The sequence below is a fragment of the Sardina pilchardus genome, chromosome 3, assembly GCF_963854185.1.
Source record: "Sardina pilchardus chromosome 3, fSarPil1.1, whole genome shotgun sequence".
Lineage (NCBI taxonomy): Eukaryota > Metazoa > Chordata > Actinopteri > Clupeiformes > Clupeidae > Sardina > Sardina pilchardus.
In genome coordinates, this window is record NC_084996.1 from 14,803,015 (window position 1) to 14,819,023 (window position 16,009).

The 16,009-nt window shown below is 44.4% G+C and overlaps 1 protein-coding gene across 1 annotated transcript; it reads left to right on the plus strand.

Moving 5' to 3' along the window:
• Nucleotides 1–2,344: 2,344 nt before the first annotated feature.
• On the plus strand, nucleotides 2,345–15,425 carry hlfa (HLF transcription factor, PAR bZIP family member a). The gene is made up of 4 exons (XM_062532051.1): nucleotides 2,345–3,616; nucleotides 4,496–4,864; nucleotides 10,997–11,211; nucleotides 11,999–15,425. The coding sequence occupies exons 1-4, from the start codon at nucleotides 3,490–3,492 to the stop codon at nucleotides 12,212–12,214; spliced, it is 927 nt and encodes a 308-aa protein (XP_062388035.1). The 5' UTR covers nucleotides 2,345–3,489; the 3' UTR covers nucleotides 12,215–15,425.
• The last annotated feature ends 584 nt before the right edge of the window (nucleotides 15,426–16,009 follow it).

Consider the following 16,009-nt stretch of genomic DNA (forward strand, 5'->3'; position numbering starts at 1 on the left):
TTCATGGCTGGACATAATTCCTGCAGGCAAATATCAATCCTGAAACACCTTGTGGCCTGCTCTGACAGCTCTGACAGCTTTGTAATGGGACTCACTGTTTCATTCTCCACGCACAAGCACTATAGGCAAAAATACAAGCAGGGCAGGCAATTACTTTTTTTATTTGAATTTCATATAATTTAATGTCGTTTGTTTTGTTCTTCTAAATGATTTACTGCTTACGGTGCACAATACAAGCAGACAAGAGATTATTGCCTGGCCATGCATACAGAAATGCAATGCCATTCATCATTACAAATTGGCAGATGGCATAACTTGGCAAAAACTCTTCAGTATTTTCCATGCTACTTTTCTTCCTGGAGATTCTATTCTTGGCTATAAGACTCATTTCATGGAGAAAAGAAAAATTCAAATATGGTGATATTTCACCAGTAAATAGCTGGGTGTCTTAACTGGTGTGCATGCAACAGAAATTAAACCCTCAACCCTCAACCCTGGTCTAACTAACTGCATGTGCTGCCATGTGAGTATATCATTAAGTATTTTCAGGCACAAGCAATGGTAGACCCCTTCTCAAAGTTACTCATCGGGTCGCTGCATCTATTTTAAAATCCCAGCTCAGGGATGTTTCCATTTGACCTCATGCAGCCAAGACAGCATTCTCCTGTGCGCTTTTCAGTCTCATATTTAAGACTATGAATGGCTTGAGGAATGTTCCACAAGTGTTTTGTTCTCAGGCGGTCCCGGTTGTGGTTTCACAGGAAGTTAACACCCTGATGATGGGGCCAAGGGGACACTACTAAAGCAGTCTGGGACTTCTGCTTGATTGTTATCCAGTGCCATAGGCTCTCGTATTATTTATTCTACTATTAGTGTATGTAGAATGTTTCAGGCCATCATACTGCCACAAGGTAGAATTCTGCATTCATTTATTTGTAAAATGTAAAATATTCCCAAAAGAATCGAAAGGCTATTAAATCTACAGAGAAGAGAAAACAGACGAGCAATGCAGTAGTAAAAGAATAGAATGTATTTTAGTGTACTTATTAAGCATATTTTCTTGGATATCTGCTTTGTTTGAATAGGTAGAACACCGTTTAATACATGATAACTTGAACTAACATTTTCATTTTGACACTTTGTAAAATGCATGGCCTTTATATGGCTAGCAGAGACAGTTGTTTTCTTGTCTTTTATTATGCACAGAAATAGAAAGTTCTTGGAAGCAGCTAGTCACATGGTGTACTCATGCACTCTCAATGACTGAAGGGCAATAGCATTACCAGAGGAGATCCCTCCATTTTCAGTGGGGGTGGGTGGGATGAAGCACGGCAGACATATGACCCTTGTCATTTGTCAAGTCAGCAGCTGTCAATCTTTTATTAGTAGTTCTAACAGCAAACAACATAAAGAAAACCAGGTCATTATTCGTATTGAGGTTACAGTACTTTTTACTTCCGGAACACAACTCAGAGCCGTTTAAATTAACTTCCAGTTATGAAGTGAAGATCTTACTCCATCTCCCATTCAAACTGCATAGCCTACTTATCACAGAAGGTGACAGGAAATGAAAGCAAGGTTTTCATTCTCCAGCGACTCCATTTGTGAGGAAATTGACCGTAAATGCAATGGCTTTTGAGGCTTGAGATGAGCTCTGGAGCCACACACATGGACCACGTGTGAGACTCTGCTTCTGACCCAATCAGTGAAAAAGCGAAATACCAACCAATAGGCCTATCGTGACACAAAGTCAATCTGTAAATGTGCATAACCAAAAAAAGATTTCTAGGCATAAACATAACCAAAAGATTAAAAAAAAAAAGGAGGAGAATGTGCCAATTTGCTCCTCACAAACTTCCAAGAGGTGTAGATCAATACATATTCAATCACTGTAGCTTATTTCACTTGCTCACATGAAATGTGTGACAATACTGGTGTAGCCTCACATAATGGCCAAAAAACTCAAACTTCAGTTGACTATGATAACTGGACAGTCTGGTCTTAGCAGCTGCCCTTTGTGCTCTGGCCATGGATGCAGAGCTGTGAGACTGAATGAAACTTTTAAATACGTCACACTCACCACAATAACATTGCATTGCTTTGGCAACCACAGTTGCCAAGCATGACACATGCATACTCCCTGCCTGCCTCTTATTTCCTCTCCCTATGTCTGTTCATGTGCAGTATTTACACATTTGTGTGTGTGTGTGTGTGTGTGTGTGTGTGTGTGTGTGTGTGTGTGTGTGTGTGTGTGTGTGTGTGTGTGTGTGTGTGTGTGTGTGTGTGTGTGTGTGTGAGAGAGAGAGAGAGAGAGAGAGAGAGAGTGAGAGTGAAAGAAAGGTAGGCTAGCATAGATTAGGCTATAAAATAGTTCCATGACCACTGGAATACTTCAAAGATATTATTCATTTAACAACCATGACACAGTGAAAGAGGGATCTGGCACAATTGGCGTTCAATGTGCTACAATCAAGTCCCTGACACTGGAATTATTGCTTCGTAGGCTAGTTGCTATTGGTTGAAAGTAGGTCAGCTCAACCGCGTTCATGTGAGCATTTCATGGTAGGCTATAAGCCTTGACAGTTGCTGAATTCACCAAAGAGTCAGCGTAGTCAAATCTGAATGGAAGGAATATTAGCTTGGAATGTAAGCGAATAGAGTTTCAAAGCGCTTGTTCGGCGATGATTTAAGCCACCATCCCACAACACTCTTGTTGATAGGGAGAAGAGGGGTTAGTTTCACGTTTTCAGAACACAACCGCAGTCGGACGGGTGAAAAAATAACTTTATTCAGTTTATTTTACGTTTCTGCTGTTACTTTACTCAGGCCTTATAGATAGAGTTATTGCTCAATTAGGGCTCTGAATTTATCCATAGGCCACCCTAGCATATATTTCTGATAGGCATATATGCCTATCAGAAAGTTGAATTGATGGCATTGAGATGTTCGTGCAGTAGCCTAATTAATGTATTATTGCAATACAACATACACAAAATCATTATCGATCATAATTTTCTAAATACAGTGAAAGTGCTGGCCGATAAAAAAAAATGCAGCCTTAATTTTATTTTTTATCTTTTAAAATATAACTATCTTGTCTGGTTGCGGTGAAAACAATAACCGAAAGCTTTGACGTGAAACAATGTATTGTACAAAGCTCATTAACAACAAGTCTACACGGTCCCGCCCTCCTCCAATCTCATTCGCACAGAGAAGGTTCATTAGCATTGCTAGTGAATTTACGTCAACGACGACAGTGTCCGCACATGGAAAGGCGAACCATTTTGGCTGAGCGCTAGAATCAGTTTCTCAAGCCGCATCGAGCTTCTGATCGCGGTCTGCGAGGACTCCACCGGTTTGGTCTCCGTCACGGATATTGTTTTTTATTTTCCGTGCTTCACCAGGCCTCTATTCGCGGAGCATTAGTTGGATTGCAGATAAACACCTATACATTTTATTTCGTCACTGTTTTGGAGAAATAGTTTCTCCATGTCCAGGGATATGGAAAAGATGTCCAGACCTATTCCTATCAACTCAACTTTCCTACCTCCGACCCATGGCGTACTCAAATCCCTGCTGGAAAATCCTATGAAACTGCCCTTCCATCACGATGAAGGTAAATAATGACTTCACTTTTAGGCTTAATTGTTTAATTTGTTTTATTGACTTTGCATGTCTTGAAGAATTATTTTTGTCCAATACACTGAGCCATAGGATCTTGTTGTGGCTGTCACAGCTTAGTCTAACCTAGTCTTCGATTTGCCCACCGACGTCTTCAAGCACGTCAAATGTCAGCTTTATAAAAACAAAGCTCAAAGCTGTTTCTGGAAAAGATTTATAGCCTATTCCTCTGTTTTTAATTTGTTGACATTGATGTCTAGTGCAAATAAGTAGTGACATGATCTTGATTGTATGTCTTACACGATAGGTTATTTGATGTAAACAATCAATTTATCCGATAAGTAGCCTAGTTTGTTTGTTAGTCGAGTGTTGTTGGTCGATGTTTAGATTTTGTGTGACAGAAAGTCCTGTGTGAAAGGGATGACAGTGGAGAAAACCACAAATTACAATTAGACTGCGTGTATTTACAATTCAATAACTAAAATACGCACTTTAACATGCTATAGAGAGGTAGAATATCCCAAAATATATCTGCCAATTTCTAGAATTTGAAATTCAAGAGTTCACATTATTTTGAATGGTGAGTGCTTATTGTTGCCAGTAGAGGGCGCTTGATGGTGAACGCATTCCTGTTTAATTGGTTTTTGCTTTTTTGTTTATGATCCTCTTGACATCTTGTTCAAATTGATATGTTTACAAGGATTAGTTATTTTCCTATTGGTTTTACAGCTTCAGCATACACGGAAAAGTACTGACATTTTAGATGGGAAAAAAAATATGTTTTGCCTAAGCAGATGAACAATAACATTTGTCCTAACGTCCTATTCCTATTCACTGATGATGACATTCTGAATTATTGTTGCGCTTTTTACAGGCTTTGGGAAAGAGAAAGAAAAGGAGAAGAAGTTAGAGGAGGATGGCAACGGGGGCGCTCCACAGTCAGCCTTCCTGGGGCCCACGCTGTGGGACAAGACCCTGCCGTACGATGGGGATAACTTCCAGCTGGAGTATATGGACCTGGAGGAGTTCCTCTCGGAGAACGGCATCCCAGCCAACAGCCAGGGCGACCAAAGCCAGCAGCAGCAGCAGCCGCCTCAAGCACCACAGCCGCAGACTCTGCCCCAGCCGCCAGTCCCTGCCGCCCCTTCCACCCCCAACGTCGTAGATCTCAGCAGTCGGGCCACCCCCGCAGTCCACACAGGCTTGGTGCCCCAGAACTGCCTGCAGAGCCCACCGAGATCAGGTAGAGCCCACAAACACATATAAACACACACACACACACACACACACACACACACACATTCATAGATATGCACATGATGGTGCTGATTGGCTTATCTTTGGTCTCCTGGAGATTGGACTCTTGATCAATAAGTTTATCAGAAGCTGTTAACTGTCAACCGAATGTTCAAGGCCCTGTGGCCTTGTCCCCAGCGGAGGCACCCACCCCCATCCTGGTACAATGACCTTGTTGTTACTGTTTACCTGCAGTTGGTCTGCCGCTAATGCCATTAATATCTCTGTAATGACATTACTGTTGGCTGTGGCCATCTGAGAGACACTGACTCCAGATGAAAACTCTCAATGAAAGGCCAGAGATCAAAAGCAGCTCCAGTCTGGAAGGGTCTGAGAGAGAGAGAGAGAGAGAGAGAGAGAGAGAGAGAGAGAGAGAGAGAGAGAGAGAGAGAGAGAGAGAGAGAGAGAGAGAGAGAGAGAGAGAGAGAGAGAGAGAGAGAGAGAGAGAGAGAGAGAGAGAGAGAGAGAGAGAGAGAGAGAGAGAGAGAGAGAGAGAAAGAGAAAGAGAGACCTAGCCAGCTCAGAACACTCGGCAGTTAGGTGTTGGACTTTGGACTAGTGGGGCGTGGGTCCAGCTCTAAGTCCAGAGAGAGTGCAACACATGGTGTACTCTCAAGGCCGGGCTGTGTACTTACAGTCAAAGGACATCCAATCACCTCAAGAGCCCCTGCTAGTTTACAATGCCACACATAGTAATGGACTCAAGATAAGGAATGTGGAGTAGAATAACTGTATCGTAAAGTAAATGTACCATCCAAAGACATTGTAACACTATTATTTATTCAGTGTACTTTGCACATACATTTATGTGTAGAAATTCTTCTTTTGATATGAAGTCTTGCCATAATGTGATCTTCAATCAGTGCTTACTAATGATAGTTGACCTATGATAGCGGTCTTTCAATTCCCTCTGGATTTGTGAGTCAAATGGCGCTTCTGATTTTTTTTGTTGTTGTTCTTACACAGAAACTGCATCCAAAACGAATGTACATAACTTGCAAGGCAAGCACAATAGCAATTCCCAGCCCAAAGTGTATTGACTTAACTATCAAGAGCAGCTCTAGAATTAGGAGGATTATGCTGGTAGACAGTGGGGGGTCAGGGCAACAGCCTGATGTCTAACTTAGCTCGTCTTCTGAGAATTGGTCTGAAAACCTGTGACCGCAGACAAAGAAAAGTCTGACCCTTCAAAGACAGTCCTCCTTGAATGGCTTTGAGGTTTACAGTTTCAGTGTTTAACCAGATTGTAGCACTTGATGAGTATTTGTAATTGGACTGACTCTGCTGAATGCTGCTGTAGTCCCAGATGAACTAATCCAAAACAAATCCAATAGATCCAACGTTGTTTCCTACTCACACATTGACGAACCCACACATTGACTTCATACACCGTTCGTCTTCATAAATCCTGCAGACAGTGAAGGCCACGACTTGGATAATTACTCTCTGTACTAATCAATTAGGAAGATGTCAAATCGAGGGTCCAGAACTTCCGCCGAGCTTGCTGGTTGCCATGGAAATTCTTATGAAGTACATTAAAGTGTGACATATTTCATGAGGTGCCACTTTCCTGACACCAAGGAGGTGTTGTAGAGGTGTAATAGCTGGCAGGGATATTGGTGTGTAGAGCAGATTGATGTTGAAACCACAAATCACTGTGTTCTCAAAGTGCAGTGAGCATGTTTAAATGGACTGGTTAGTGTGGTTATTGACTAGTGAGTCTTTCTAGAATGGTCCATCCAGACCTGTGTGCCTGTGTGCTGTTCCTTAGTTATAAAAGCAATTGTAAAGTGACACAAGTAAAGTAGAGTTAAAGTACAGTAGTGCACATTGTTGCTAAATGGATGAGCTGTCCCTCCACAACACATATTATAAATATGCTCTAATAAGCATGTTATTATTTAATGTTATATTATATTATATTATTATTATTATTATTATTTAATCTTATAATATATTATATTATATTATATTATAGTATAGTATAGTATAGTATAGTATAGTATAGTGTATTGCATTATATGGTATTGTATTTTGGGCTATCCTATGGTGTGGGGTCCCATTTGTTTACACTGCCATGTGTTGTGCTGTGGTTAGAACGGCTGGTCATCAGGGCTGGAGGGAGGGCTCCATGTGCAGCTGTGCAGTACTTGTGTTCCTCGCTCCTCCGTGGGTGCGTGTCGACGCCGTGAGTGGGCGTGCCGCGTGTACCCACTCTCATGTGAGGGTGTTGTGTTTGTGTTTGGTCTAGACTCGTTTGCCCTCTCTCTCTCTCCCTCGCTCCCTCTCTCCCTCCCTCTCCCTCGCTCTCTCGCTCCCTCTCTCTCGGCGCTCTCCTCGGCGTTGCTGTTGAGCACATTGCCTCTCACGTGCGTCTGGCCGGCCCGTCCTGCAGCGTGCGCAGCCATGTGACGGACACATGCGGGCGCCGTGTGCTGAGCGGAATGGAACAGCACAGCACAGCCTCGCGCGGCGCAGGGCTTTACTCCAGAACAGAGCTAGTCACGGCATGAGCCAGCCTTCCCCCGCCCGCCCTCTCTCTCTCTCTCTCTCTCTCTCTCTCTCCCGCGCTCCCTCCCTTCTCCCTCTCTCACTCTCTCACTCTAGCTCTCTCTTGCTGCCTCTCTTGTCCCCCCTCCCTTTTGGTTCTCACTCTCTCGCTCTCTCTCTCTCTTTTCTGTAACGTTACCTCTCTCAGCCCCCCCTCCCTCCTTGATGTTGCACTCTCTCTCTCTCTCTCCCTCTGGCAGCCCTCCCTTCCTCTTTCGTTCTCTCTCTCTCAGTCACACACTACTGCTCCTCCTTCCATCTCTGGCTTTGCCTGTTCAGTCTTCACTGCCAGACTCTGTTTGCCTGAGCACATGCTGTACCCTGCAGATATCACATTGCCTTAGCCATGCAGCTGTCACGTGCGGGCGGCAATGTTTTTATCTTTCACACACACACACACACACACACACACACACACACACACACATGCACGCACACATGGTTCCTCTCTCTCATATTTACTCATGTCCACACCCGCTAAACCACATACACATACACACCCCTTTTGTCACATCCAGACACCAGCCATCTCGTGCAAGTGTACTGTCAGTCAGTCAGTGGTGCAGGTCTTGTGTCCTCTGTGGTCAGAGTGTGAAACACCCTCAGAGCTCCAGATAAACAGGTTATCAGCCAGTTTTGGTACAACTGCCACCTTGTGGATGTTGGTCTCAGTGGTGACGGTGGGTGAACAAACATCTCCTCCCGACTGAACACGGCACCGCTGAGGGGCTGTTGGAAGGGTGGGGGCCACAAGGCCAAAGGTGGGCCTCTCAAACACAGATAAGGGGTCGTGCTACGGTGACCTGAGAGGTCAAAAACAGCACTTTCATCACTTTCGCTATCATCAGTTAGACTCTGTTAGTTTGTCAACAGGCAGGTGATGTTCTTCATCCTGTCATGCTACTCTTGTGTTTTGGCAAGTGGTGCAGCTATGCACTGTCCCCAGGCGAACTGTGCTCTGCTTGCAAAGTAAGAACATTCCAGTAGTTTCTGCACTCAATAACAGAGGGAGAGAGAGCCAGAGAGTGAGAGCCAGAGAGATTTCTGCTTCAGGCTGTCATGAGTCGTTAGCCGAGAGACAATGAGCAGAGTCAACAGAGTTAGCACAGAGCTCTGTGTGAATGAGCAAGGAATATGTTCCTGGATGTCTCTGACTGGGATAGAGAGAGGAGTGTTCTTTTTTTTTTAAAGATTTTTCTTTTGGAAAGGGAAGGATCAGGCAAGTGGAGGAGAATGAGGAAGCGGGTCCTTGCACGCCACAGAGAACACTGTTATGCCAGCTATGGCAAATCCTTTCCTGGTGCTTCAATCCTATTACACTGTTATCACACATGGCCCATTGCCAAGCACATCTATACGGTGGCCTTTGCAACAAAGCCAGCGTTGTGAAGTACACAATGTGTTAAACGGACCCAAGAGGGGTTTGCACAAGTCCCACATAGCTGACCGACTAACCAAGCGACTTGGGAGATGGAGGAGGAAATGCTTGCATCCGGGAGAGCTGAGCTGAGGAGCTAGGGATGGATAACAGGGGGCCTCGCATCAGGCTTGGGTCAGAGCCTCCCCAGCTTCCCAAGGCACCCTTCCCAGTCCAGCAGAAAAGCCCCCAAGCCCACGCCAGGCTGACCCCACGGAGGGTTATAAATGTGCCCGTCTGCCTGTTGTTGTCTGACCCAAGCGCACGACCAGCAGGCCAGCAGCACAAGGGGCCAAGCGAGAGGAGCTGGGGGGGTCTACTGTACGTAAATCCGATTGGCCTCTATGGTCATCTCATCTCGCTGGTCTCGCTGGATGTTTGCCAGTCCTCCAGAGGCAAAGTGGTATCCGGGCATTAAAGCGAGTCTCATTTTTTATTACCATATTTGTACCATTTTTATGGTGGTCAGGAATTTGGAAGCAACTGTAAATAAATGTGTTGAGTTTTTTTTACCCTGTGGATGGAAGTCTAGCACACTCCCATCAGGGCATGTTCATGATACTTCAGATCTGACGTTATCTGACAGAACAATATGTGACCAGAGAGCTCCAGAGGATTTCATGCATTCTTATCTGCATGCTTGTTGGTCACTGCCCCGGTGTGGCAGGTTTGGTGTGCTCTGCTTGGCAGGCTATCTGCCCAGGTTAGACAGCTTGTGAGGCAGTAGACAGAGCCAAGCCTGCTGGGTCACCTGCCCAGGTCAGAAGACTTCTGACCTAAACACTGAGTTGATGATGTGGTTGAAATACAGGTTGGTCATTTGGTATTCAAAGTCATGTAAACTGGTGGTTGTCTGATGAGTGTGCTCAGACTAGTCCCCAATCCCAAGTAGCTATAACGTGTCTGAACCGGAAGGGAAAGGCCATGGAACCGAAACAACATTATTCACACATTTCTCTTGTTCAACCAGTACACCCACCATGGCTACAACAACTTCCTAAAGAACTTGTAGGAAAGGCAGTTAATAGAAATGAAAGTTTAACTTCAGCTCAATCATAGCAGCAGCAGCAACAACAACAACAACAACAACAACAACAACAACAACAAGAAACATGCAGAGAGCAGACAAGAACAGAAATGAAGCAAAAGTTTTTCCAGCCTCACAAACATTAGTCTACATTCTCTGGCACGACCTGTTATGCGGGGTGATTAGCGTCTGATTGTGTGCGAACATACTCCTGGAGATAGAGTAGATCTGCTCCGCCTATGACCTCCCGTGCTAATGGCCACGATTTAGGTTGTGGGTATTTGGGGAGTTTATCCGCCACGTCTCCTAGTCTCCTCTCCTCTCCTCTCCTCTCCTCTCCTCTCCAGCCCCGGGCCACTGCCAAATGAAATGCCTTTCTGTGTTAAGCTCTTTAATTTGCCTTAATCCGCCGCTGATGAGGTACCAGGAGGGAAAAGGACAGGGGAAAACAGCGAAATCGTAATAGAGAAGTGGGCAGGAAAAGACTGGTTGAGAATTCCAAAACAAAGCAGCAGTTTTCAACACATTTTGTTTCCCTCAGCTGACTCAAGCATAGGCTAGGCTCAGGTGTTAATCACATAGCTTAGCTTGTGTGGAGAAGGAATAGAGTGCATGCGATCATAAGGGAGAGGCAGGTGTTTGTGGCTTGACTTATACTTGCTCTCCCTCTGGTGGTTGGAGTGGGTAACTGCAGTATGTCCACAGTAGTTGATACAGTAGTCTGGTTCTCTGGACATTTTATATTCTGGTTCTGCTCCGGTCTGGTCACTGTACTGAATAAACGTAACTTTATGTACACTAACAGCATTCACTTTTTTCTCGTCCAATCCCAGTAAGACATTCTAGTCTTTCCCAGTCTTTAATTGTATGTCCTGCTAATGAAATTATTTAAATAATAGGAACCTCACCCCTATATTCAGTGTGCGAATGAATCAGCTAACGAATGAGTTTTTCTCAGTGGAGTGAATGCTGGGTAAGGGAGATAAGTGGCTGGCAACCACCAGCAGTGTCGCAGTCAAGACTCTTATGGTTTTATTGGAGAATTCTTAATCCTAAAACCCTCTTGTTTTCTCTTTCTCCACCAGCTCTGCCATCAGCCCGCAACACACCGAGTCCAATTGACCCAGAGTCCATCCAGGTTCCTGTGGGCTACGAGCCCGACCCAGCAGATTTGGCTCTGTCCAGCGTGCCAGGCCAGGAGATGTTTGACCCCCGCAAGCGCAAGTTTTCAGCCGAGGAGCTCAAACCCCAGCCCATGATTAAGAAGGCGAGAAAGGTCTTCATTCCCGAGGGTCTGAAGGTGAGAAGAGAAGCCTCCACTGTTCAACTCTCTCCCTCATACTGTAGCTCAGCCATCTTGTTTTCCATTCTTGAGCTCTAGATTTGAATTCGGTGCTCCCGAGTGTTATGTAACTTCACAGGAAGGGTTGAGGGAAGCTGGGGAATAAAAACCTTTTAAGAGGCAGAAGTGGAATTAGCTCACTGGCGCAGGCTCAACACAAGGAGAGAATGGGCTGTGTAGGCGGTGAGGGCAGAAGCTAGAACATTTTCAGAGTGTGCACTTCAAGTGAACAAGCTACATTTTTAGAACACATCCCAAAATTGTTTTTATTTTCACAACAAATCCTTCTCAAGAGCTCAGGCCTCTACAGGGACAAAATGGAACATGTTTACCATTCAGAGAGGCAAAATTAGACACTGTTGCGCCCATCAGGCTCTCTGCCTTTAGACTTGGTTTTGGGAGATGTCATTTTAAAGGATTGTCAGTCATATGACGCATTGAACCCATTCGTTAGGTCAGGGTTAACAGGGCCAAGCCCTATGACCAGGTGACACTCCCCCCGTCCACTTAAGTTATTACCTCAGAGTGGACAGCTGATTATAGATAGTAAAGGCCAGACCAGGTGAACTGGATAAAGTCGTTATACTGTACCTCCCCTGGCTCTTACAGAGCTAAGCTTGAGTGTCGGTTTGGTTTTACAGTGAAGAAAAGCATTGAAGGCACTGGGCTAGCATGCATGGATGAATTCTCTCAGTGTGTGTCCTCTTCTGTTATGTAAACATGTCTCTCTCTGTACCTTAAACAGGATGACAGGTACTGGGCAAGACGCAGGAAGAACAACGTGGCAGCAAAGCGTTCGCGCGACGCCCGCCGGCTGAAGGAGAACCAGATCGCCATCCGGGCGGGTTTCCTGGAGAAGGAGAACTCCGCGCTGCGCCTGGAGGTGGCCGACCTGCGGAAAGAGCTGGGCCGCTGCAAGAACGTTCTGTCCAAGTACGAGGCCCGACACGGCCCCCTGTGAGCGCCCCACCACGCATGGGCCCCCTCCATCACCCAGCCTGCCCCTCGAACCCCCCTGCACCCCATGCACACCCACACCACCAGCCCGAGGGGGTTTTTCAAGGACTATGCCTGCCCCGTGTGGAGAGGGGGAGAGGGCCACCCTCTCCTCGTGTGTAGAACCTCTCGCAGTCCGACGGACACTTCTTTAGAAGTTGATGTACTCTTTATGTTGACACCTTTTTTTCCCTCCTTCCCTCCTCAGTCACTGTCCTTCCCAGTTCCCCTCTCTATCCAACCCTACACATGTACATAGATATATTACTTGCAAAGAGGATGTATCCCCCCCCCCCTATTTTACCCCATTTTCTTTTTATTGTTAGTTCGCTGAGCTGAACCTCTGTGTGGTCACCTCCCCGCCCCCAGAGTCTCGTTTCTTACCGTGAGTCCAGGACTGAACGCTGTCATTCCCCCTCAGTCGCACTCGTTTTATTTCTACAGTCCACAAGAGCAGCTTCTGGAGTGATTTATTCTCTCCTCCTCCTTTTCCTCTTCCTCCTCCTCCTCCTCCTCCTGTCAACTCTCTTTGTCCTTCCACTCAGGTCTTGCTGTCTTCTCGTTTCATTGTCCTGAGAATCTGTTTCCGCAAAGGAGATGTGAGGCGTTTTAACCATGCCTGCTGTAGTTGAGCAGAGTAAATGTTTTGTAACTTGTTTTGAGATAAGTGTTGTATTGCGGTGTCTCCGCCATCCTACGACCCCCACGGTCCTCCATTGTCTTTGTGCGTACATGCAGCCACGTTACACTAGCTAGCTTTCCAGACCACTTGTAATCATGTGTCCTGTTCTGAATTTGATCACTTACCAGTTTCCCCCATAGCCGTGACATAAGTGTACAGACTTTTACTTTTAAAAACGGATAAACGGTATGGCACATTTCATGTGTTTTTTTATTTTTGTCATCATTGCATCATGGAGCAATAATTCTAGCCTGTTGTCTGCAGCCTCACAGCGTGCGTTGCCGAGAGAACCGCTCTCTTTTTCCCGCGTTCCGTGTTTCACCACGTTCTCATTAGCGCATTTGTGTGTGTGTGTGTGTGTTGTCTCTGCTTGTCTTGTGAGTGAGCTTTGCCTCTGTAGAGGGGGGAAGAGCTGTCCCTCCAAAATACTGAGAGCCAATGGCCCTCAGTCTCAGACCCCGTCACGCTCCCTGCTGATCAAACCCTGAACCCAACCTGTCCAGCTAACCTCTGCACTAATGCGTGTGTCACAATCTGATCTGGTGCGACCTTTCTACTCCCTTAGTCTTGTCCTCTGCCTGGTATTTCCTCTGGATCAGCTTTCCTTATCTCTCTACCCTTACAAAACAATGAACTTTTGAGAAAAAAATGTAAACTGTTAATTAATATTCATTCTTATTACTATTGTTGTTGTTGTTATTATTGTAATTATGATTATTATTACTATTATCATCATTGGTTTAATGAAATAACTCAGCATGATTTTCAGAGCTCCTACCTGAAGCAAATTGTGAATTTTTTTTTTCTGTTTTTTGGACCGACTCATTTTGGTTGGTTCTTTTTTTGTTTTCTTTTTCAAAGCATGAGTAAGGAGGGTGGTTCTGTCAATCAGTACACAGCTATACATAGTTCTCTTTATTTCTCCTCTTTATTTTTGTAGCTATATGTTTGCCTTCCTCGAAGATGGCTGTATGAATGTATTGAATGTAAAAGATGTTTTTTCAAAGCGTTAGTTGGATGGTGTTGTCTAATACTGTGGTTAACCCAATTAATTTGTTTACTACAGACCAAAACATACAGCACAGATAAAAGTATATTGGTTATCAGAGATTTAATGTTTATATAAAACTATTCTATAAGTTGTTCTTTTTGTACAGTATTTTTCCTATACAATACTGGCTACATATTTTAAAGGCACAACAAATCCAGAATATTATTAAAAAAAAAAGATAAATAAAAAGTATATATATATATATATAAATGACATATATATATAAATATATATATATGCATTATTCAAAATATGTGATTCAGTGTTTTGATATGAAATTTTGCCATGGTAGATGTACAGAGAATCAAGGCACTCCAGCACCGGTTCATATGGGCATTATTGTTGACACTCCTGTACCCTTGGTTGTATGGACGTAGCCTTTAGCACCTCCTGTGGTCTCTTGTAATCCATAGAGCTCAAGTTTCGCCACTGGCACAGAATAAAAAAAGAAAAGTGTACAAAGCCACGAGGATGACCTTTATTTGCATCCTCCCTCAGAAATGCACCTGTCAACAAAGATGTTCAAAACTCATCGTGTTTCCATGAGTCCGGTACCTGATGACGCCACTAGATGTCACTAGATGTCTTATACAGTATTCCTATTGTCCTCACTCACTAGAGCAAGAGGTCTGTTGCAGATTTTTGCAGGAGGTATATAGCTTTATTTATATATTCTGTGAGATGAAGGGTTGGAATGCCAGAAGGTCAACAGGTTTAATATCTCAGTATTTTTCCTCATTGAAATGGTCAGCAGTCGTATACATTGACCTGTGTGGCTGCTGTTCTTGAGTGAGGAGACTGCTGAAATTGGTTAGTATAGCTTTAGGTTTAGTTTTCTATGTGCCCACCAAAAGTCATCCAAACAGGATACATTTCCACGGCCAGAAGGTTTTGCTGTTTTGCCACAGACGCAAGTTGTTGGGCGGTATCCCATGTGCACACAATAGGCTACTATATGTCAAGAGGATAAAGCCAATATGATTTCTCTCCGAACCCCCCCCCCCCCCCCCCCCCTTTTTTACCTCCTAATGGATCAAGTCCACTACCTCACCCTTGGTAAAGACATAAAAATGAAACATAGTCATTATGAGTCTATTCCAGTGCCTTGAACTCACAAGCTGTTCCTCAGACACTCTGCATTGTTCAGATTTAACCTACCACCTGGATAGCTTCAGACAAGGGCTCCCCTGGTCCATACAAGCATACAGTACATTCATTTTTTAGGATTCAAAGACACAGACATGGGTAGATGACCATTGTATTAATGGCAACACCAAGCAGACTGTTTTTACAGAGGAGGGTCAAATATAAATTAGAGGTGTATTCTATCTTTTTTTTGTGACATGGAATGGAGGCATACGCATATTTATGCAGTTTCAGCCCTCAGCCTCTCCCATTCTCTCTGTAATATATAATGTCGAATAAACTATTTCCAGTTACTTACTCTTTGGTGTTTTCTTTCTCGAATGTCTTTGGCACTTCACTTGGTGAGATTACATAACCAAGATATTTAAAGGGATTGGTCTTCAAGCAGCCATGTCTGAAGGTCTCATAATGCTGCCTTGTGTTGTCATCAGGTTCCTAACTGTCTTTGCATGACATCCCACCATATCGTGTGGGATTTGCACCACATATCTGCTTCACATGAAGCCAGAAGCTCTGTAGAGAGTCTACTTGGCGTGACAGAACAGAGTGTACAGTGCCCTAACACACAGACAGCCTTGTGGAACCTAATCACAAGCATCAGGCCTTGCATAGAAAACAGGTGTGCAGGTGAGTAGCAGTACACAGCTTTCGGGATATAAATAGTTATCAAATTGAGGGGATTTCCATGTGCAAACAAAAGCAGCCATAGGCACTAGTCCAGCATATAAGGGTAGGGCTTTAAGAGAGCTTGCTTACTTGTTGAGGGCTATAAACAGAATCTATCGGAATAGAAGAATAGAAAGCATAGTGTCTAAGGTTGGAGCATGGTGGTATGGACTGCGGAATAAACCTCACACTGAAGAGGTCTGACAGAGAGAGCT

Coding starts and splice junctions, on each gene's coding strand:
- hlfa (XM_062532051.1), top strand. CDS start 3,490: ATGTCCAGGGATATGGAAAAGATGTCCAGACCTATTCCTATCAACTCA. Junction 3,617..4,495: donor GCCCTTCCATCACGATGAAG/GTAAATAATGAC, acceptor CGCTTTTTACAG/GCTTTGGGAAAGAGAAAGAA. Junction 11,212..11,998: donor TCATTCCCGAGGGTCTGAAG/GTGAGAAGAGAA, acceptor TACCTTAAACAG/GATGACAGGTACTGGGCAAG.